General features: G+C 44.5%; 2 protein-coding genes across 7 annotated transcripts; one reads left to right on the top strand and one right to left on the bottom strand.

Moving 5' to 3' along the window:
* The first annotated feature begins 634 nt into the window (after positions 1-634).
* Positions 635-17600, top strand: wake (wide awake). 6 transcript variants are annotated; one of them, XM_070287276.1, is made up of 11 exons: positions 635-883; positions 1607-1669; positions 10951-11180; positions 12278-12850; positions 12989-13067; positions 13154-13257; positions 13325-13462; positions 13532-13756; positions 14033-14239; positions 14297-14507; positions 14574-17600. In XM_070287276.1, the coding sequence occupies exons 2-11, from the start codon at positions 1662-1664 to the stop codon at positions 17056-17058; spliced, it is 4260 nt and encodes a 1419-aa protein (XP_070143377.1). In that variant the 5' UTR covers positions 635-883; positions 1607-1661; the 3' UTR covers positions 17059-17600. The 6 variants fall into 6 exon arrangements, with proteins under 6 accessions (XP_070143377.1, XP_070143376.1, XP_070143378.1 ...); XM_070287275.1 differs by having other exon boundaries at positions 13325-13756; XM_070287277.1 differs by lacking the exon at positions 10951-11180 and having other exon boundaries at positions 13325-13756.
* Positions 17601-20788: 3188 nt separating this feature from the next.
* On the bottom strand, positions 20789-22032 carry Gclm (Glutamate-cysteine ligase modifier subunit). Its single transcript, XM_017179601.3, has one exon. The coding sequence runs from the start codon at positions 21848-21850 to the stop codon at positions 20975-20977; it is 876 nt and encodes a 291-aa protein (XP_017035090.1). The 5' UTR covers positions 21851-22032; the 3' UTR covers positions 20789-20974.
* Positions 22033-22377: the final 345 nt, after the last annotated feature.

Here is a 22377-nt window from a genome sequence, read left to right as displayed (position 1 = left end):
TGCATGAATGTTGATGCATTTTTTTATCTAAACTGTTGATTAGTAATTTGAATGGACCGTCATCAATAATTCATTAAAAACACCGACGTGTATGCTGATGAAATATTGATGAATTGTACTGCAGCCTGCAGGTTAGTTACTTGTTTTTACTGCCTTACAAATATAGCCTAGCGTTTTTTTTTACCGCTACGATCAGCTATTTTTCTTGCCAACACTGCGACTAACTGTGAAGCGTTGACCATTAACGGCCAACGCCAACGCTTACGTCGACTTCGACGCGACGTCAGCGTCTCCGTCAGCGTCGCACAGTGGACAATTTGGCTTATCTAGTATTTAATTAAAAATCCTAAAGATTAAAACATAGAATTTAGAAATCGAAATATAAAAATAAATCGTCTTCTAAGAGAATTTAAATTAAGAAATTAATCTCTGTAAGTGTTTCGAAAAAGAACACAAATTTTAAATTTAAATGTACTTAATTTTCTTATCTTTATTAAAGATACATATTTAAGTTCTTTACTTTGGAAAATGTCGCTAGCCAGCCCACTGTGCGATCGCAGAGCAGAGCTGCAGGCGCAAGCAACAACTTCGTTTGCCACTCGACTCGTCGGTCTCAGTCGACGGTCAACTTTTCAACGGTTCGGAGTGCCCACTGTGCGTCGGCGTCGCTAATAAGATCCCATTTGAGCGTTACGTTTTTGAAAAGCGCTCGTGCAGCAGTCTAATTGGCGAATACCATATTCAGCAGCCAAGTGCGATATTATTCCTTTGAAAGTGCTGAGCAAGATCTGATTTCTTGTGGATTTGTGAAAATTGTGCAAATGAAAAATACGCGTCTCAGAGCGTTTCGTTTCTGCTTCGCTTGTTGCGTCTTCTCGTGTGTGTAAGTGTATGTACGCTGCTACCTGTTTGCGGCGGCGCTGTGTGAGTGTGCGAGAGAGAGCCTTACCTGTGTTACCTGCGCCGACGTAGCGGAGAGAGTCGAATTCGGAGAGAGCGAGATATGTTTTGTTGTTGCTCGTGCTGCTTAAGAAGTGTCAAAAAACTAAAGGCGTCGCTTTCGTTTAAAAAAGAAACGTAAAAAGGTCCCAAAAATACAGTAAAAAGCCGCGGGGCAAAGAGAAAATCATGTGTGTGTGTGTTTATTTGCAATGTTAATTAAATATTACGTGCCAGTAAAAACTGCAATTTGCTGGGAGACAGTTGGACTCTAACGGTAATTGGATTGCATGTCCAACTCTCCTCTTGTTGTTATTTTGTGGGAGCCCCAACAAAAACAACGGAAAACTGCAAAAAGACAGCACAAACAATTGCGAAGAGAAAGAAGGCAAAGAGAGAAGGGCAGCGAAAGTGAACTTTTGCTTTTGCAGCCGAGGGACAAGTGGGAGAGAAAGGGGGCGAGCAATTTACTCACGTGTCTATCAAACTGTCGTCTTGATGTTTCTTCTTCTTATTATTCGTCGTGCCGCTGCAACATAATTACAGTCAGTCAGTGCCTCTCTCTCACACCCGCACACAAGGAGGCCCTGCAACTGTAAAAAGCTTTTTGCAAACTTACTGATCTCTGTTGTTGTCTTCTTGTTTTTTGTTGTTGTGTTATTCACAGTCGACGTTTTCATTAAAGTGGTTTGTGCTGCAATTTTAAATACGTTCACCGCACAATGAACAGGTAAGCTCACACACACACACTCATACTACACCTCAAACAGACACAAACAAACTCAGAAACCCAGTGGCGTACGCAGGACTTAATCCTGAGGGGGGTTTTATAAACAAAAGTCCTAAAGGATTCACAGGCGATCTCTCCTTTTTATTGGTTAGAACAATATATTTTTTTAACTTGAATATATTTAAAAAAAAGTTATATGGTATCCCCGGGAATTCTGAAAAGGAACTAGACTTCGTTGTTACTGTAACTACCCTTCTATTTTTATACCCTTGCAGGGTATTATAATTTCAGTCAGAAGTTTGCAACGCAGTGAAGGAGACATTTCCGACCCTATAAAGTATATATATTCTTGATCAGCATCAACAGCCGAGTCGATCTAGCCATGTCCGTCTGTCCGTCTGTCTGTCTGTCCGTCTGTCCGTCTGTCTGTCTGTCCGTCTGTCCGTCTGTCTGTCTGTCTGTTTCTACGCAAACTAGTCCCTCAGTTTTAAAGCTATCTGAATGAAACTTTGCATATAGTCTTCTATATGCTCTCACTGCTATATATGTCGGAACGGGCCGGATCGGACGACTATATCATATAGCTGCCATACAAATGTTCGATATATTTTTCGAAAAAAAATTATACCTTTGCTGTTTTTCAACATTTTTGCACCATTTTTTAGATATGGCCGTTTTATATTATTTCAGAATTTTGGTAAAAATTTTATGAAAATCGGACGACTATATGATATAGCTGCCATAGGAACGGTCGAGAAATAAATAGGAAAAAAAATTATAGCTTCGTTGTTTTTCAACGTATGTTTATCTACTCTGAGATATAAGCTTTTTTTATTATTCTAGAATTATGGTATAAATTTCATAAAAATCGGACAACTATATCATATAGCTGCCATATAAACCGATCGGTAGATGTAGAGAAAATGTAAAACTGTAACTGTCAAACTTTAAACATAATAAGTATAGGTAACATGTAATGAAACTCTGTTTTGTGAGTGTTTTCAGCATTTAAATCTATAATATAAACCTCAAAACCAATCTGCAAGGGTATACAAACTTCGGCGTGCCGAAGTTAGCTTCCTTTCTTGTTCATAGTATTTTTAGTAATATTTTAAGGTTAATCTTGGTAATATTACAAATAAAAATATACTTATTAATTAGTGCGCTAGTCTGTTCATATTTTGTTTAAGATAATATATCTCAAGCGTACGCCTCTGCACGAAAACACTCGCGTTTCCAAAGGCAGCCTCTTTGTTGTTGCTGTGCTTTTTTTATTTTTGAATGGGAAGGGGATGAAATATGCAACGACATGAAAAACTTGAACTATTGCAACATTTTTGCGTTGTCTTGGCTTTTGTTAACCAAGGTTTATTCACACCGCAGGAAAGTCAAAGTTGTCGGCGTCTGAAAAGGAAAATGTTTCATCTGTTACTCGGAAAAACCCGTCGCAATAAAACTCTCGTCAGGTCGGTTGGTTTTTCTTATCCGAATGCATGTCGTGCCTTGCGGTTTGTTTACTGCAAAGCTGCAGTTAACAGCTGAAAATTTTCTCTCAGCACGCAATTTTCCTAAGCCACCGACCGACCAACCCACGCCATGGTGCACTTGCACCACCCATTTTCCACCCAACCTCCCAATGGCAATTGAGGCTGAAGTTCACGCTGGCCATTAATATTTTAACGGTTGTTTTTGGCCGTTGTTACTATCTCGGTTCGTTTAGCAAAACAATTCCGCAAACCCCCTCTATAAAGTTCAAGTGACGCATTCGCCTCTCATTTTTTGGTTTTTCGTTTACCCGAAAAATAGTGCAAAGTAGAGCATGCCGAAAGTTAGTAGCCTTTAAGCTCGGAAAAAATAAGTTTTTCTGGCTATCACGCACTGGAAAAAATTTAACATTTATCTATGTGTATCCCATAAACATTCAACTGACACAAGCAATTATTATTTATTAATTTTATTAGGTTAAAAAAAGAAATCTGTGTCACTAAGTAAAATATTTGTATTTTTTTTTAAACCTATTGGAAAACTGAGAATTTCAATTAAACTTCAACCCCAATTAATTCCCTCTGTGTAACCAAGCTTAAAAGTCCACAGCCACCTGAAGAAAGGTGAGGTAATGGGACGGGCATACACCTGGAGCACTTAAGAACGCCCCGCAGGCCAAAGTTTATGTTTGCACTTGCTTTTCTATTTTATTTGCAGTTGCGCACTTATTAAAAAGTTTTAAATGTTTGATTAAAAAAGAATTCATCGCAAAATTTGTTGTGGCACATTGCTCGTAACTTTTAGCAATTCCTTAAGTTTGTTTACTCTTAGTATTCTTCTTTTTCTCCTTGGCCCGTCCGTGTTGTAGTTATCGCGGTTGTGGGTTTTGGCAGCTCGAAACTTGCGCAGCTCATGGCTGAAAAGCAAACATACATAAGCAACAAGACAACAACAACTCGAAGCAGAACCAGGCTAAGATATCAGTTGTCGTCGATGTGTATTTTATAATATGTCTGCAGATAAGGTTAGTCTCCTCAACCCCATGTAGGTGTGTTCCCCATGATTACGCCAGAATGTGTGATTCGAGGCGCTGGACATTGTTTGCCCCCTTGCAAAATGGGGGAATAGCGTGACTTGTTTGGTAACGAAATTTGAATAAGAACAGCTTTTATAGCGCTCAGATTCGAAAACAAAAGGCAGCTAATTCCTCGGATGACAAATCTCATTTTTCGTTCACACAAGAACACAGTTTAGTGTCGTTTAGACCGAGAAGCGGGCATTTAGCGTTTTCCTGGGCTTTCATTCATTCAATGGCTTCATTAGCACCGGATCTGGAAACAGCTCCACCCACGGCTGACTCATTAGGTTCCAAGAAATGTTAATTTATTGAATCTCGGGACGTAATAGGAGCAACTCTTTAAAGGCCCTCGCATCGATTTTCGAATTTCAAACAACGAGACCAACGAGTCATGCAAATTGGGAAGGCCAAATGGGTCTAAGGGCTCTCGTCGCCACCGCCCACCGCTCCCAGTAACCCAGCTGACCTTAGACTCTTCTCCGGTTACCTAAAGAAATGTCTACAGCCACAGCTGCGGTCACAGTAATAACCCTAGAGTATTTCACTTAAAAATTGTGTATCTCTTTAAATAAGAGTATTAATTCAATGTATTTTGCCTACTAGCAAGTAATTTAATTCGCGTTAAAAGACCTTAGGTCAGATATATTCTACTCTTAAAAAATGTATTGTAATTTCGAATACCAAATACCTTTGAACCTAACATTATGACCCCAAATGTGTTGCCCCCAAGCTATAGCCTTTGTCTGTGTGGAGCGGCTGTTCTCATGGAAATCGCTTTACAAAGCAGATAAGCGAGTGAAATCAATCAAAAGACTTTTATATCAAACAATATAAATGAAATGCTCGCCGTTGTCGTTAGAGCTGTGATTCTTTCGCCTCCATATACGTACAATAGATATCTTTGGCGGCTGAAGCTCTTTTCGAAATTGAAGTTTCGATTGTCACGTTTGTAGCCAAAGAACGCAATGAGCACGTAGAACTCACACGGCGAGCCCCAGTCCAAAGGGAGAGCACCGGGGCACGGATCCCGTACCCCAGACCGAGCCCAAGCGGATATCCACTCATAGATACATCCGTATCTACACGCAGACATAGCCATGCGAGCATGCAAATGAATGGCTCTGGGCGTATGTCAAACGCTCTGTGGCTGCCGCCGAGAAAACTTGTGCAACTTTTGAACTTAATGCCCTTAAAGGTCACACGCACTGCCCTGGTGTGTGTGAGTGACCCAAATGTGTCGCCTGAGCTTGGGTCTTACAGGGTACCTCTATTGGGTCTTTTACGGAAATTGTTAGGAGGCGTTTAATTCTAAGAAACCAACGGGAAACTCAATAAAGTATTTTCCGAGAAATTGAATTCACAAACCTTAATAAATAAATCGAATCAATTAGGCGCCTTGTTTAAGAAGTTCTATTGAAAAAGGACGTAGCAACATATTATTAAAATCAGAATAAAATTTATCATCTTTAAATATAAAACGTAGTAACCAAAAAAGCTTTAACCAGGCTTAAATCAACTGCTTAACAAAGTGAGTAAATACAAAAAGTAACACTTATTAAAGCTTGGGGAACTCGTTAGGTAAAAAAAATAGAAAATAAATATTATGATAAGCTACAATTGGCAAAAGGCTTAGGAAATTAGTGAAACCAAAGTTCGTTTTTGGCTTTTGAACTTTTTTTTTGAGTATGCTTATTTAGTCATGTTAATAGTACATCCCCTCCCCTGCTTCCCAGCCACGTTTCAACATCCCGCATAAACTTTTCAATTTGCGGGCCAGCAGTCCACCGAACAAAAAAAAATCAACGCAAAAACCGAGATCCCTTTATGCACGGCAGATTTGCGCCTTGACCCTGCCCAAAAAAAAAAGAAATCCAAAAAAACCAGCGGCAAAAAGTTTGTGCAAATCGCGCTGGATTTACATAATTTTAAATGCTGGCTTATTGGTTTGTGTTTGTTTCCACAGCGGATCAAGCGGAAGATGGCATGGGAAAATGGGCCAGGAAGTCGGGAGAGTCCGAGTGACCCGGTCGAAACGTTTATTGCCATTTTGGCTTGGACTTTTTCCGTCCGCATTTCAAATGAGTGAGTGTGTGTTGGTTTTTTCATTCTTCCCAAGTTATTTTTTGGCTCTTGCGATAGCGACGAGGGTCCAATTTGCATATCTGATTAATATGAATACATTAGTTTCGTGATTTGGCACAGTAAACCAATAGAATTAAATGCGTTTACTGATTGCTGAGACAAAGGTCAAGTTCCCGTCCCCCAGCGTCCCCACTTTATCCCGTCGGAATGCCTTGGGGTCTGGTTACTTAAATTCAATTAGCGTTTCCGCTGAACTCCTCATAATGCGATTTGCACTCGAAATCAGAGACATATAAAATATGCTTTTTGTCTGCGCTTGTCTGTCTGCCTGCCAGCCGAGGTTCCTCGCCTTTTCTCCTCACTTCCAACTCGACTCCGGGCTGAGGAGGAGACTTCAGAGGCACAGCGTTCTCCGGGCTTTTATTGAGGAAGCGGCAAATTTATTTAAATTAAGTCGAAAATGCTTGGTTGCTCGCTCGCTTGGCTGCTCATAAGTTTGCCAAATGTGTGGTAGATTTGACAATTATGACAGCGCAGAATGTAAGATGAAATCGGCATAATTTACAGAGGGTCTCTGGCAGAGGGTTCAAGCTTAAAGGATGGCTGGGGGGGGGGTCTCCTCTCCTGTCGCCTGTCAGGAAACCCCATTATTGGGACTCTGTTGTCGTCTCTATTAAGTGGATTATGTTGTTTTGTCTGCAAGGGAAGATTTTGGGGCTACAATGGGAGGTCCTGGATGACCTCTGTCCTGTCCTCTCTCCTCTCATATCATCCCACTCCACCGCTGGCGCTGTCGTCGAGAGCGTTGCCTGTGATTTATGTTGGGCAATTTCGTGCGGCGTAGCTTCATAAATTTTATTATCCTGCAATTGCAAAACCGAGGGCCCCTGGGCTCCCTCCCTCATATTCAGCTCTATCCCCTCCGCTACTGTCATGCTTTTTTTTTCAAGTTTATGGGTCAGCAAATTTTATTTATTGCACGCCCTCAATTGACAGTTTAGTTTGATTTGAGCGGGGGAAGGGCGACTTCACGCCTGGATAGTATCAGTTAAATAGCCCTAAGCTGAGCCGGTACGTGTCAGAGGACATTGTCAGCCATCCTTGTGTTTAAGAAATATATTCTTCATTATTAATAACTCTTTAAAGTGTATTTTGGCGAGGTTCGTTATATGATTTATAGCCAGCAGCTCATCAATTACAAAGTTATCATCAATCAATTCTCTGTACAAAATTGTTTTTTACTTTTTTAAGAAAATTACACTTCGAAGTCTTGGCCATTAAACTGGTTTTCAGTGCTCTATTGTTTTACTTTTATTCAAGTGCAATTAAACTACTATGGAAACCGTGACGAGAAATAATCACTATACATTACAATCAGAGAACCTGATTAGCGTTAAAATTTCAAGGCAATATAAATTGTATAAAATAATGCTATATGGTACCCTTATCAAAAGATACAAATATACCTAGCTTAAAAAGATAATCATATATGTGAATATACCAATGACATAGCTTTCTAGTTCGCGGTGAATCAATTGTTAATATGTTTACGAAACGACAGCTTCAATCTGAATCTAAGTCTCTGTTTTGGCTTAGTCACCGCAGTGCCCTTCGTCTCTGACCTCGCCCAAAACGTTTAAATATTAATAAACCGTTTCCGAGACACACTAATTCCCAGTATTACGGGGAGCTAAGTGGCTGTTGACAGGTGGACCAAAAGCAGCAGCAGCATGCGGCGGGCGACTCTCATTCATTCGCATGGGACAATGTCTAAAATTAGCAAGCAAATGGGAATCAGGCGAAAACACATACACACATAAATGGGAAGCAATTTGAAAAATGAAACCAGTTTCGGTTCGATGGAGGTATGGGAACTCTTCGTTCCAATTAGTTTTCCATTTCGGAGCTAATCAAGGACTGACTCCCGTCGAATCCTAGACGAGACACAAATTTCATTTGTTCCATTTGTCTTCATTTCCCGAGGCGACAACGACACCTCGCAGCCGTCGACAGACGTCGATAAATCAGGGCCAGGGATCGAAGACACAACAGCCGCAGGAGCAGTATTTGTCCTCCAAGGACCCCAGCTTATTTGTGTTCGGTTTACGATGCTCGAAATACCCGATAATTGATTTTACAACAGCAGCACATACAGCGCACACACGGACCCGAGCGGCAGCATCCTTAGGTATTTTTCGGGAACCGCGGCAGCTTAAGCGAGTTTGAAGGCAGGTACATATTCGTATATCGCGGCCCGTCTAAATTTAAACCAAAAGCGCGAAGTCCAGTAAACAGGGATCAAGTAGATTGGGCGAACGATATTTCCTGAAAACAACCTTTAAGGGTAGGTAGCGTGCTGAGAACGGAGTTGGGAGAGAGTTCGAGAGGGAGGAGGGCTACCCTACACAGCAGCGGGCATATTATTAGTGAAGGAAAATATATAACAACAACTGAAAAAACATTTTGAAACCTCTAAAACAGTTACCTTAAATTATCCAACAAATAAAGATTTATTTTATAGTAAAAAGTATCTCAATTACGTTTAATTGCAAATCTTAAATGATTGAAAATAATGTGTAGAAACGAATAAATTATAAAAAAACGAGTATATAAACTATTTTCAAGGCCTCGACTGTACGAAAGAGAACGTGAGAGGGATATAACTGAAAACAGAGACCCTGAGAGCCTGCCAACTGTGTGAGTTACTCACGAATCACATCCCGATTCTGCTCTCAGTTCGAGTTTGAACCACGCGACGCGCACAACGGAAAATCCTGGCATAAAAACCCAGACTGAGATACGGAAAAACTTACATCTAGGGGGTTTACCTTCCTTTAAAGAAAAATTCAAGGAATAGCACACATAAAAAATAAAAACAATCATAAATTGAGAGAAAAGTGAACCAGTTCCCGTGACCAATGGAGCGACGCAAGGCTCTGAGTTTCTATGCCAAGCTCAAGGATCAGCAGGCGACAGCGGCTGCAGCTACATCAGCAGATATAGTGACGCCTCAAAAAAACGACAAGGACGAGAGCGGAGACTCCCTGCCCGCCCTACGTCGCTCTCACTCCGTCCGCTCCTCGCTCCGGCGGCTGAAGAGCAAACTGCACAGCCCCGCCCTGCCGCTGCAGTCGCCCTTTAAGCTTCGCACCCAGCTGCACATGCGCAGCCGCAGCGGCCGAGGATCCTCGACATTGGACAAGAGCAAAGCAGCCAAAGCATTGAGAATGCTGGGCGACCTGGACGCGGTGGCAGTGCTGACCACTAAAGTGAAAGGCAAGAGCCAATTTGTGCCCCTTCATCGAGAGATGAGCACTGAATCCTGTGACTCAGAGGAACTGGGAATCGAACGCCTTATGTCCACGCTCCCAGTGGGTGCAACTCTACCGCGGAAGGCCTGCAAGCTACTGCAGATCCCCGAGAGCTTCTGCCGTCCGGCTGAGGCACCAAAGGCTACCCTGGACTCAGATTTGGAACGGACCTTCAGCGGTGAGGAGTCTAGTACCGTGCTGGCGGATATCACCAGACATGCCCATCAGGGCATCTACGGAACGACGCGCATGCGCACGGCCACCATTCGGAAGCCGATGCCTTACCTGAACAGTCGTAGGTGTCCTTCCTTACCCTTTCAGAATTCTCAAAAGAAAAATTGAATAGTGATTTAAGTGCTGGACCCCTTTACAAAGTGTGAAAAAGGCCATTGAAAGTATACGGAATATGAAAATTTTTAGAACTTTTCCCGAACGGAAAGACTTTTCCACCCTTTCGGTGATTTTAAAGTGTTATAATTAAGATAAGCATTCCAATAAAACTAGAAAATGAATCCAAGATTCCAAACAAGACCGTTCTCAGTACTTGTGTCACAACAGGAAATGTATCTGTGCTTCAAATAAAAAGGCATGTTCCTTTCCAAGCAATCAAAACCTGGATTAAGTGACAGGTAAAAATGATTCAATGGAATTTTGTGATTCTTCTCTACCTGAAATTGGTGGCCGCCAAATCATTTCTAAAAGAATGAAAACTAAGAGTTATTCAGTGAAATTCCCGGGAGCGATGGGTCAAAGTGGTTCCCATTTTTGGAAGGATTTTAATAGGATTCTTACTTATACAAATAATTCCACCACAAGAGGATTCTCAATCAATAAAATCTCTCATTAAGTACCAGCTTAAAAAGCAACTAAAACTGTGCTTCAGTGACATGTTTTACCATAAATGTTTATTCTGATTTCTTCGCGTGCGTTTTGCCAAACATTTTTATTGCACATTTGCCCATCAAGTTTTGATTCGGGACTTTTATTACTTCTCAAGTAGGTCAACGAACTATTTGTTAGGCAAAAGTGAGGCAGCAGCTGTGTGTGTACATCTCAAGGGTAGGGTTTCCCAGGTCAGATATCCCCGTGAATTATGATTACATCACGAAACCGATTTCCCCGTAACTCGTTTGCATTTCATTTGTTTACAACCGAAGAGGCGAAACCCGTAAAACGAGTGGGAGATGGAAGTTGGTAGCTTGAGGATGAATATTCATTTCATGAGTGTGCATAAATACATAGATACTGCTGCACACATGTGAAGGCACTATAAACTGGCTTAATCCATGGCCAAATCGGGTCGTTAATGTTGTGTGCTCTTGCAGATGCTACCACAGCGATAGCAATAAAGCCCCCAATCATCCGCACAAGCTCCAGATGAGCAGCTGTCTCCGCTCTCCGGCGGTATTTGTGCGCCAAAAATCGTTTCACACGCTCAACGAGCTGACCAGGTTCTGTCAATTGAAAGTGTCCCCGCATCGGGCCACCTCCTCGTCATCGTCGCCGTCGGTGTCGGCACAACAGCAACGTCGGCACAGCCACTATGCCATCGATGGTAAGAGATCGGTAGTTCTCTGCCTGCCCGCCCTTAACCCGTATGTGCAGCCCCCTATGAGGGGTAATTAAAAACTGCAACGCCCCCATATATCATCATAAATTCTCTCACAATCCATATATACACTGGGAAAATACCTATTTAAGAAGATACATTTTTGATTGAAGAATGTTTTGTTCTTGGAAGATCTTAAATCTGTCATGTAATCGCATATGTAAATTCAAGCTTCACTTACAAAGTTACCAACTGGACATATTAACATTACAAAAATTAACTTGGTTAGTTTTATTTTCTGAAGTTATCAAGAACTCGTTATAATTAATATAAATCTTATACAATTTAAAAGCCAAATAATATTTGTATTTGTAGTAAAACAGTTTCTTAAATCAACATTTTCCTTAAGAAAAACTTTCTTAATCAAGTGTAACAATATATTGAGGGTAAACCATTCTTCAATCAAGAGTTTTGTTTCTTAAATTGGCTTCTCGGTGTATCTGCTGTACAGAACTGGAAGCGGGGAATTAACGTCAATTGGGACGGCAATGAAAAGTGCGAGGGAGCAGCTATGGAAAATTGGTGGGTGGGTGGCTTTGCTGAGCTGGCGGGTGCGTTTAATTCGGGACCAGGTGGGTGGCTGCATGGAGACATGACTTAACACACTCACACACTAAACACACTCCTCCAACATACACTCGAAACCCATTCAACTACACACATAACTTGCATCCACAACGGTTTGCGCATAATTAATTTAATTGGCTTTGGTCATCGGCGGAAATTCCGAATCGCATAGAATAATAGCGGCGATGAATAGGAGAAACGGCATTTATGTTTAATATTTTATTAATCGCAAACGCAGCAACAGCAACAACAATTATTGTAATTACATTTCCACTCACACACAGCCGTGCATTATATATATCTGCTACGATAAACAGACACGTGGTGAGCCTGGTCATTTGCCATTGTAAATATTTATTCACACACACACACACACCTCCGTTTAATTTATATTTAAGTTATATTTGATTTTCATTTTTGCATCCAATTTTATTTCCCATTATTTATGTTTATTTCACACAATCCCCTCGACACAGACAACATATTGCCCCAAGATAAGCGCGAGAGTGACAGTGATAGTGTGGTCAGGCTGCGGGAAAAGCCGGGAAATCCGAGTGCTGGGAAGAACAACAACAACCAGGAAGACTATCCCACCTACTATCCAGCACCCCTGCTTTCCACCAGTCGCTGGTCGGAACAGCTGACTCAGCATGCAACGGTAGCCAAGATACGAACTGCCATCTCCTGCCACTCTCAGGATCTCAAGGAAATGGAATTCCTGCTGCCCCACTCGCGTTCCGAGGCGGCATCACAATCGCAGTCGCAGCTCTGCATCTCGCGCCATTCCCAACCCAAGAACGCCAAGCTGCGGGACGATCATGAAGAGACAGACTCCTCGGAATTGGACTCTCCGCCCCTGGGCGCCGGAGACGAGAATGCATCCGGGAATGTGCAGCAGCAACTCGCCGTGCACAGGCAGCCGGTGCAGCTGCGCACCAAGATCCCGGGAAACACACCTCATCCGCGGGCCAGTAAAATGACAAAGAAACAGCTGAAGCTGGCCCAAGCCCAGCTGGATAAGCTGACGCAGAGCAATCTGCACTTGCATGGTATGGGCCTAAAAACAATTCCACTCTCAGATACTTGGCACGCATCGCCACTTTAAGCATTACGAGTTACTTTTCCAATCCCAAATACTGTTTATACGAGTTGTTAATAACTGTATATTACCTCTTATTCATTCACAGCTCTGTTCTCGGCGGTGGAGCATGGTCATCTCGAAAAGGCTCGTACCATTCTGGAGTCAACCGATGTGGATGTGAATAGGTAAGCTTTCATTTATGCACGATATAGTCTTCAAAAATATACTAGGTTTATTTAAAATAATTATAATTATTCTATAATTTCCCCAGCATCAACAACGATGGACTATCCGCCCTGGATTTGGCCGTTCTAAGCAATAATCGCTCCATGACCAGGATGCTGCTGCAGCACGGCGCCATGGAGGGCTCACAATGTAAAGTGCCTTAGTTTATAGTCAATTGACTGTTCATTTCACCGATCAATTTAAATTTGCATTGCAGTTTCCGTGGACACCATAGGCACCAAGCTAAACGGCCTGCTCAAGGACGCCGAGTCGCGCATCCATGATCTGAGCGGACCGGAGGGTCTGTGCCCACCAATGTTTGCCTCACGTCCCTCTATCTCGAGCATCATAATTGGTGAGTGGCCGGCATCGAGCCATCGGATTGAGTGGGCTCTTAATCAGCGATTGTTCCCGTTCTCTGCAGGCAACTCAAGCGCCTCGGTGACCGGCTGCACGGGCAGTGAGGTGGAGAAGCAGATCGGTATTTGGGAACGCCGAGTCAAGGGGTTGCGGCGTCTGCAGCTTGGCTGGGACCAGGCTCGCCCTCCAGATGCACCCGCCTCTGTGGTCGTTGACGTCACCGGCGACAACTCCATTAGCGTCCAAATCCTGGAGCCCTTCGAGGGGGCCATCGGCACGAAATTCAAAGGTAAACCGCAGCTGTTGCAATGTCAAGTGGCTGCGACAGTCGGCAGCTCAAAGGGATTGGGCCAGTGATTGTGGTTATTCTGCTGTGTTGCGGTGAACCTAATTCTTGATTCAATTCCCGCTGTCTGTTTTATTAAACTATTGCTTAATTGGAGGGGGTTCGTTTGTTGATAAAACAATGCTTGAATAATTGCAGAAGTGGTTCTTCACAGAGCTTTAATTAGAGTAATTTAGATTTGAAACTCTAAGTCTTAATTAATTCATTATTTATACACAGTTCAATGGTCAACCCGCGCGGACTTCAATAACGTTGTGGGTGAGAGTGAATTGCTGGAGTGGATTAGCTTCCACGGCACAATGGGCGCTCAGTGTCACATATCGGGACTTACCCAAGGGCGTCGCTATTTCCTGCGTGCCGCGTGCGGCAATGTCAAGGGATGGGGCGCCTATAGAACCTCTGTGCCCGCCAGTGTGGTGCCCTCAAGTAAGTTAACGTTTACAATTAAACGGCACTCAATTTTAAGTGATAATATTGGAACAGCCTGGCGAGATTTGGATAATCGGGAGGATCGTTTTGTTGGCCGCCACCGCATCCTGGACAATCTATTTACCGCCGTTCGTCTGGCGCGACCCGCCGACGTCTCCGAGCTGACCCTGGATCCGGCAAGCGGCCAGCGACGGAATCCCAAAAAGAAAACCACTATCAAGCAGTTATTTTCAGTCACCTCCAAGTTTCAGAAGACCCTAAGGCGGTAGGTTTAAAAGAAATTTAATTTCAAACCCTTCCTTAATGCTTTTCTTTATCCTTTTCCAAACAGTGGCATTTACTTCTCTTGCATTGTCCACTGCGATGACAAAGTCCTAGTGACCAGCGAGGACTTTCCGCCCGTCATTGAGATTGATGAATCCTATCCCAGTGCCCTGCACATGGACTACTACTGGCTAATGAAGGTGGCCTGCACCTGGGACGATGTGAAGTCACTTCGCTCGGATATGGAGCGCAACCTCACCTCCGCCGTTCACTTCCGCACCAAGCTCCTGTCGGCGGTCTGCCAGATGCAATCAGCACTGGGCTTCACTGACTTGGGTCAGCTGTACTTCAAACCATTGAAAGATGCACAGGGCACAGTGGTGCTGACCTGCGTACAGTCTGTCAAGAGCCAAAAGGCCGTCTCCATCCTGAACTCTCGCTGGCTCCCGGTCAGCAAGCTGCAGAAGAAGCTCGGCGCCCTGCACGAGGACTATACCATCAACGAACTGCTTATATCGTCTATTGGCGATCAGCTGCATTACCAGCAAGCTGCTCTGCAGCGCCTAGAGCCCGGGCTCTATTTGGGCTACTTAAAGATGCAGTGCTCCATGGACCAGATCCAGGTAGTGGTGCCCGTGAAAACGCCCAATGTACTGCCGCACTGCAAAGTGCGCGAGAATAGCCACATAACGGCCGAGGAATGGCAGGTGCTCCACCGTTGCACCAGCGATCCCCTTCGCTTGCCGCTGGACTTTAGCTCTCCGGGAACAGATACGGCTTCCGGTGGAGCAGCGACCTCCGAGGTACAGCGCCTCTTCCTATACGATCTCACCAATGCGATGCACAAGCTGTTCGCCAACATGAACATCAAGGCCTCTGATGCGACTACCCACCGCCTGTACGACGTGGAGGTGATAGAGCATAGTCCTGACATCAGCTTCCTGGTGGTCTGTCCATCCGCCGAAGCCTCCTGCGCCGTGCCCGGACAATCTGAGCTGCTCCTGCAGAGGGATGACCTGGCCAGCCTGAGTATACAAGCCTTCGAGATGATCCACCTGCGCACCTACCAGCCAGCCATTATTCAGAAGTACGCCCGCCTCTCCTGCATCCTTGAGTTGGACACGGCGCTGGCCACACACGCCCTGCGCGAAGCCTTCTCCAGCAGTGAACTGCAGGCGGCCAAGGAGCGACTGGCAACCCTGCAAGAGCTCAGTTCCAGCCTAACGATCGTGTGGAAGAGCGTTCGCTGGCTGATGGACGTGGTGGCTTATGCGCGCAATAAAAGCGCCCAGCCCTCGCTGGCAATGCGTGAGATCCTGGACTTTGCTCAGCAGCGGCAAGACGAATCGGTATCGGCAACGGCGGCAGGTTCCGCCAGCAAACAGTTGCTACAACTGCCCATCCGCGAGAGCAAGTTCTCCAAAACGGGTACAGGTCGAGGTAGTTGGCCGGGACCAGGGACCAACGAGGATCCGGCGCAGGCCAAGCCGGAGCACTCAAAGTCGGAACAGAATCTGGGCTTAAGTGCAATAACTCCTGTGGAGCCAGCATCCAATCAAGTTTCTACACACCAAGAGTCCCAGCAACAGCAGCCGCCCCAAAACCAGCAGCAGCAACTTCTGCAAGTCTCCACGATCAGCGAATATGGAGGATCCATTTGCTCGGAGGTGTCCCTCAGGAAGAACAGCGGGGACTCCATGAGCTCCACGTACACGGCGCGGAGCTTTTACTCTGCCGTAGACTCTGCCTCAGATGGCAATAGCACGAACAGTGTGTTCGCCATTCCTCCATCACGCTCCGATGACACCTTGGCGGATGCGCTGCGGAACTCCCAGGCTTTGGCAGCCCAAAGAAAGCGCACCAGCTCCAACATCGCACCACACGCTGCTCCTTTAATCACAGTGCACAGCTCCAGCTCGGCTCCGTATCTGGCTGGATCTAGTGTTTCCTTGAGGAGCGGCAATGGCGCCTTCGCCACGGACTTGGAGCACAAACCGCTGAAGCCAGCCGCCAAGGCAGCCTCCAGTGCAAACCTACGTGAAGGTGGACCCTATCTGAAGAGCACCCTAGCCGAGCTAAGAGCCGTGGGTGGTGAGGAGCCGATGCCCAGTACCTCAAAGGCTTCCTCCATGAAGAGTTTGTCGCGACAGAGTAGCGAGGAGGACTCGGCTAGCTGCTCCAGCCTGAACACTGAGCAGGCACCGGGAATAATCCAAGTGTACACCGCCTACAACACGGGACTGGCCAGTGGAACCAGCCTGAAGCTGCATGTCACCCCCAAGACAACGGCCCGCGAAGTGATCAATCTGGTGGTGAAGCAGCTCAACATGGCGGTGGTGCTAAAGGGAAACAACGGACCCATCTACGGGCCCGAGGTGCTGGAGAACTTCTGCCTGGTGGCGGTGATTGGGGCACGAGAGCGCTGCCTGCGGGATGACTTTAAGCCGCTGCAGCTGCAGAATCCCTGGAAGAAGGGGCGACTCTACGTGCGCAAGAAGCACGAGCTGCTGGCGGCCATCGAGCACTCCAACCGGAAGTCGCATTTGATCTAAACTTTGGAACCTGATACAAGAATAGAAGGATAATCGAGGGACAAAGAAATCTCTAGAGAATGGAAAGGAAAAGAAATGGGAAAGAAGCTGAGATAATTATTCACGCTCTCTTAGTTTTAATTTGAAACCTTTGGAGATTTATCTGACATTCCAGAATTCGCCTATCGGTCCGTTCCAGGTCTTGTAAATTTTGTTGTGTTTTGGTTCGGTTTTTGGGTTTCCCAATTCCCAACTCCTCCCACCCCTCTCCAGGGCAATGATCGTTGACCAACAACTCCCAAATTAGACTGAATTACTTATGTATGCCGGAATGGCAAACTGATGAAATTGTATTTGAAGCGGTATTATATTTTGAGTAGTTATACATCCAACATTACCCAAACACACACACGAATCAGACTAAGATATAACAGTTGTTCTAGAGTAAAGAGAAGGTTACAACCGTACATAAGTAGTATGTATGTTATATAAATATTATGCGTGCATCAATGTATTTTATTGTATGTATTTGTAGTTTAGTAAACAAATGTTTTGATTGTATTTTTGTGGCATTTTTAGGGGCACTATTTTTGATCTAAATGTTAAAAATCGGTAAACACGGAACACGGAACACGAAACCAAACGAAACAGAGAACAGATGTCAATATGCATTTTAAGTGTCACTCTTGATGTCTTGATGTTTTGTGTGTTCTTGACAAATTGCAATTCCATTGGATTTAACAAATACTTTAGCTGTAATCGATTGCTTAGTATGTAAACGAAAAACAAAAGATAACGAAAACGGGAAATATTTTTTAAAAATATATATATACTGATTGGCACAACAAGAAAATGTTCAAAACAGTAAATGGGTAACTGCAAAATTGAAATTAAAATGTCTGTATTTATTAAATGTAGCAAAGAGAACTCCAAGTCCGGACCTTATCTACTCCACCATGTAGTTGGACGTAGTAATCCTGTTCCCATTTCCACACAATCTACTCAACCGTTGACCCACTTGGAAACAATTCGATTCTATTAACGTGGCTTTTTCCAATGTGCAAAGCCGTATGTGTCTATAAATAACTACTCTACTCTATATACTCTCTCAATAGGACGTACCATAAGTACTTAGAGGAAACTATTCGGAGATAAACCCGTTTGTTGTGAACCGTAGGCAAAGAAACTGTTTCATTGTCAAGCTCATGTCCCAAAAACCAATTTATTTCCGTCGAATTTAGAGTGCATGTTTAGGCAGACAGGTCGTGGAATGTGTATACATTTTGAATCTTATGAGAAACTAGACGAGAACACTTACTTTAAAAGAATGTGCAACACACGAGTCCAGAACACAGATATCGAACTATTTAAGATGTCTACGACCAACAAACGATTTTTGTACGTTTTCTCTTGTTTTTCGAGATGGCGATAAAGACGATTTTGATACATTTTTACTATATGGTTTACCAGTCCTAGGGCTCCACGCAGCACCAACAGCAACGAACGTAGCTAAGGCTTGACCAGAAAAGGATACCCGTACCAGGATGCCCTCCCTCCTTGCGTTAATGCCACCACAGCCCGGTTTCAAAATTGTATTGCCATTGCCGCCACAGCCACCGTCACCCAGTTGCCTCGATTCGAATGGTAATGGTCCCCGGAATGGAAACGTACAACGAATGTAAACAAGTTCCAAGTTGAGTGCACGAGTGGCCAGTTTCAGTTTGTTGTTAATTCGGAATGCCAATTAAAAGCGATTTCAATTGTCAGACAGCGTCCGTCCCCAGCAAAGAGCGTTTGGTTTTCGAATTCGAATGGAGCGAAATTATACAGAGTATTATTTTGAATTGCGCGATCCAAGTGAGATTAGTTTTTACGATGCAATCTAATTGTAGCTAATTGTTAATGGCCTACAAAAAATGCAAAGGCCAAATGTAAATGTAACCAATCGCCAGCATTGTACGATAGATGTTGTAGTCTTTCCGCATAGGGATGAAATATGAGCATGAAAAACACATCAACGCAGACAATTCCTGTAATTTTAGATAACACAGAGACGATGAAACCTATCAATGTCAGTACATTCATGTTATCGACTCACTGTGTAATCAAACATTAAAGTTAAAAGGAAGAAAAACCAGGAAAAAAGAGAGCAAAACATGAGGGCAACTAGCTTTGGTAAGGATAAGATGAGTACGAAGCATTCAAAGAATATTCAATTAAACTAATAAAGACTCAACAATTGTTATGGTGTAATTACAAATGCTTGTTTTGCATGACTCGGTCGGTGTGGGTGGGCTCTGGAAAGTTCTGGAATCCGGATACCCGCCCTAATTGTGTTCATCGGAAAGTGCAGAATCATTTCAGCTCAGCTCAGCCGGAACATAATGATGAATGAGCAGCAGCGGGGCTCTCCCTCTTATAATGGATATGGTTTATAGCCGCCCGGTTACGTATACGCCGTGTGTGGTGGGCTTATCAAGCAATTGCACTTGGATGCGGTTTTGTCTTACAAAATGGAAAAATAACTAATACTGATAGTGAGCTGATTATGGCCGCCTTATGGCCCCAACATTTCACCAGTTTCCACTTGGGCCCGGTGTCTGGGGGGGGGGTCTTGATTGTGTTCCAGAGGCTTCTCTCCACTTGTTGCCAGCATTGAGACAACATGTTGCTAGTGCCGATGCGTCATCATGTATGGACAAGCCCGGAGCTGTAAAAGATCGGGAAACAAGTTGTTTTATTGAGTCAGCAGCAGCTCCAGCTATCTCTACACTCTACACTCTCTCCCGCTCTCGTTCTCGTTCTGTTGGGGATTTCAGAAACATACAAGTCATTCTAGTGGGAGAGCCAGAGCGATAAGTGTGCTTATTGTTTGTATTTCCATTCCAACACATATCTATTTTTATTGGGGTTTTTTCGAGTACTTTTATTAAGATACACACATTAGAACACCAGGCACATGGTCCTTGAACTTTGGCCCTAAATTACACGTTCGGCCTAGTTTCTTGTCGCGCTCATTAATAAACCATTCGTCCACGTTCCTCCGTCCACGAACTTCCTCCAGCTGTCAATTAAGTGGGCCACTTACAGGGCCTCCGCCCTCCACACTCCACCTCCCAATCTCTTCCAGTCTTGGCTCACTCCAGATGTATACGGCCATTGTAAATAAAGCCAACTGATTAGTTTCATCCGTCAGCCTCGCATTTTTTTGTTAACACTTTTCATTTATTATTAGTGTTGGATTTATGACCGTTGCTTGTTGCACCTAGGCTTCCGCTGATACCATCTCAATCAGCAGTTATATATTTAAAATATCTGCCGCTGTATAAAAATAATATATATTCTAATCGGCTGCCAGTTTTTTCTTCCCCTTTTTTATTATTTTTGTCGTATTGAAAAGTAAGCGAGCGAGCGGGGGTAAGCCACGTGATCTGGATGGGTCGTCAGGCGAGACGCGTCTGCCTTTAATTAGATTTGAGTCCAACAGAAGTGGAGGCCCTAGACTGCGATTAGCCAGAGAAAATAACAAGCCACAACGGGGAAGGAGGAAGTCGCCAAGAGCGCTTGCAATTGTCGGCGGTCTCAGCATATATGTAAATTACACCAACTGGGCGTATACTTAATTTGCGAGCGAGCTAGCGAGCCAAACCGGTCCGTGTTCGACTCTCTGACCCACGGTAGCCGGCAGCTGGGAACTGGAAGCAAGTGACACAGAGTACAGAATACAGAATACAAAATACTGAATAGCTAATTGCCGTTTTTGAAACGTTTTATGTTCAGAATAGGTATTGAAAATCGTTTACAGTAAAATCAATCGATCGGCTTCGAATCCTCATCGGGGTTTTGTATAACAAACAATAAGTACACCACTACACACAGCATACGAGCATACATACAAACATAAAAACTATAATCTAGCATCTGATCGGGATTAATCCTAAGCACTGGCCCGCGAGGCGCCCACAATGTAGCCTTTGGCAGTGAGCACGCCGCGGCAGCGGACGTGCACCTGGTAGCGAAGTGACCAGTCGATTGTGTAGCCGGGCGCCAGTCCGGCGAACTGTTCCTCGGGCAGCAGCAGCTCCGGGTCGCTGTGCGTATTCAGCTGGATGTCGTGGGCGGCGCAAAACTCCTGCAGCTCCGGCGGCACCACGCAGCAGGTGGACAGATTCACCTGGGCAATCGTTGGGGCCACTTGGGCGGTTGTGTGAAGCTTCTCCAGCGCCGCTGCATCCAGATCTGCGATGCCCAGCTGCGTGATCTGCTTATTGAGTGCGTACTGCTCCAGGGTCTGGTACAGCTCCTTCAGCTCCGACAGTCCCTCGGTTCCGTTGCGTAGGCTCCAGTTGCTGGCGCTGGCCGGTGCAGAGCCCCCCTCGGAACAGGGCGATTTGGCTGGTCCTGTTGTGGCCGCTGACGTTGCGCTAGCAACCGCACTGGCGTTTGGGTGGTAGGCTAGCACCACGTTGTCCACATGCGTTACGTTGAGTATGTTTAGCAGCGCCTCAACCGCCTGCTTGACGCAATCCGTGGAGTTGCGGTTGAGGAATATCTTGGCGCCGATGCTAATCTCATTGCGTCCGTTCTCCGTCAGGCGACTGTTCAGCTCCTGAGTAGCCCGCTGCACCCGGCCGTGCTGTTCGTCGATCTGTACCTCCGCCACCACGCGCTCCTCACTCGGGTCGCTGTGGAGCGTTATTTGCAGGCCGTCGTACAGCTCCTCGTTGGACTTGCGCTGGCCAAGCTCCGTGTTGATGATGTTGCCCGTGCTAATCACCACATTCTGGTACTTTTTCGTTATAGTCGCAATCATGCTGACACTGTGTATTCCTTTTTTGGTATCTGCTACGGTCTTCGTCTGCCTCCTCTGGCTGGGTCGCTTATGGTTGGCGCTGCTGGCGATGTGGGTTGTGTGCGTGCGGGAGATAAGTGAGGCCTCTCAGGTGGGTGAATTGTTATATATTGTTCCCGAGAACCAGTGTTGTCGTATATCTACCATATTTGAAGGTAGAAAAGCTTATGAAACTTGCAACTAAAAAAAAGCTTATTTTGGTATTAATCTAGCATATTCTTGCTTTTGTGTCAAATTGTTAATAAATTGTTATTGATTAAATAATTAAAATTGTTATATATTGTTATTTGGTTAAGAAAAGCGTTTCCCGTTTAATTATTAAGTACTTTAAATTTAATTTGTTAAAAAATAAAAAAGCTTTTATTCAGATTTAAATTTAATTAGCGATGACACTATTGAGCTTTAGGCTCCGAACTAGTTCCGCTTAACGGCAGCGCGCGACAAAATGTCAAAAAACGTCAATGCCGAATATTGAAGCAAAAACTACT

This window comes from Drosophila kikkawai, chromosome 3R (assembly GCF_030179895.1).
Source record: "Drosophila kikkawai strain 14028-0561.14 chromosome 3R, DkikHiC1v2, whole genome shotgun sequence".
Taxonomy (NCBI): Eukaryota; Metazoa; Arthropoda; class Insecta; order Diptera; family Drosophilidae; genus Drosophila; species Drosophila kikkawai.
This window is presented reverse-complemented; position numbering and strand designations above follow the sequence as displayed.

Bases quoted from the DNA above. Each gene is read 5' to 3' on its own strand.
- wake (XM_017179599.3), top strand. From the start codon at position 9,233: ATGGAGCGACGCAAGGCTCTGAGTTTCTATGCCAAGCTCAAGGATCAG. The intron at 13,258-13,324 runs GTAAAGTGCCTT...TTTGCATTGCAG, and splicing joins CGCCATGGAGGGCTCACAAT to TTTCCGTGGACACCATAGGC. The intron at 13,757-14,032 runs GTAAACCGCAGC...ATTTATACACAG, and splicing joins CATCGGCACGAAATTCAAAG to TTCAATGGTCAACCCGCGCG.
- Gclm (XM_017179601.3), bottom strand. From the start codon at position 21,850: ATGATTGCGACTATAACGAAAAAGTACCAGAATGTGGTGATTAGCACG.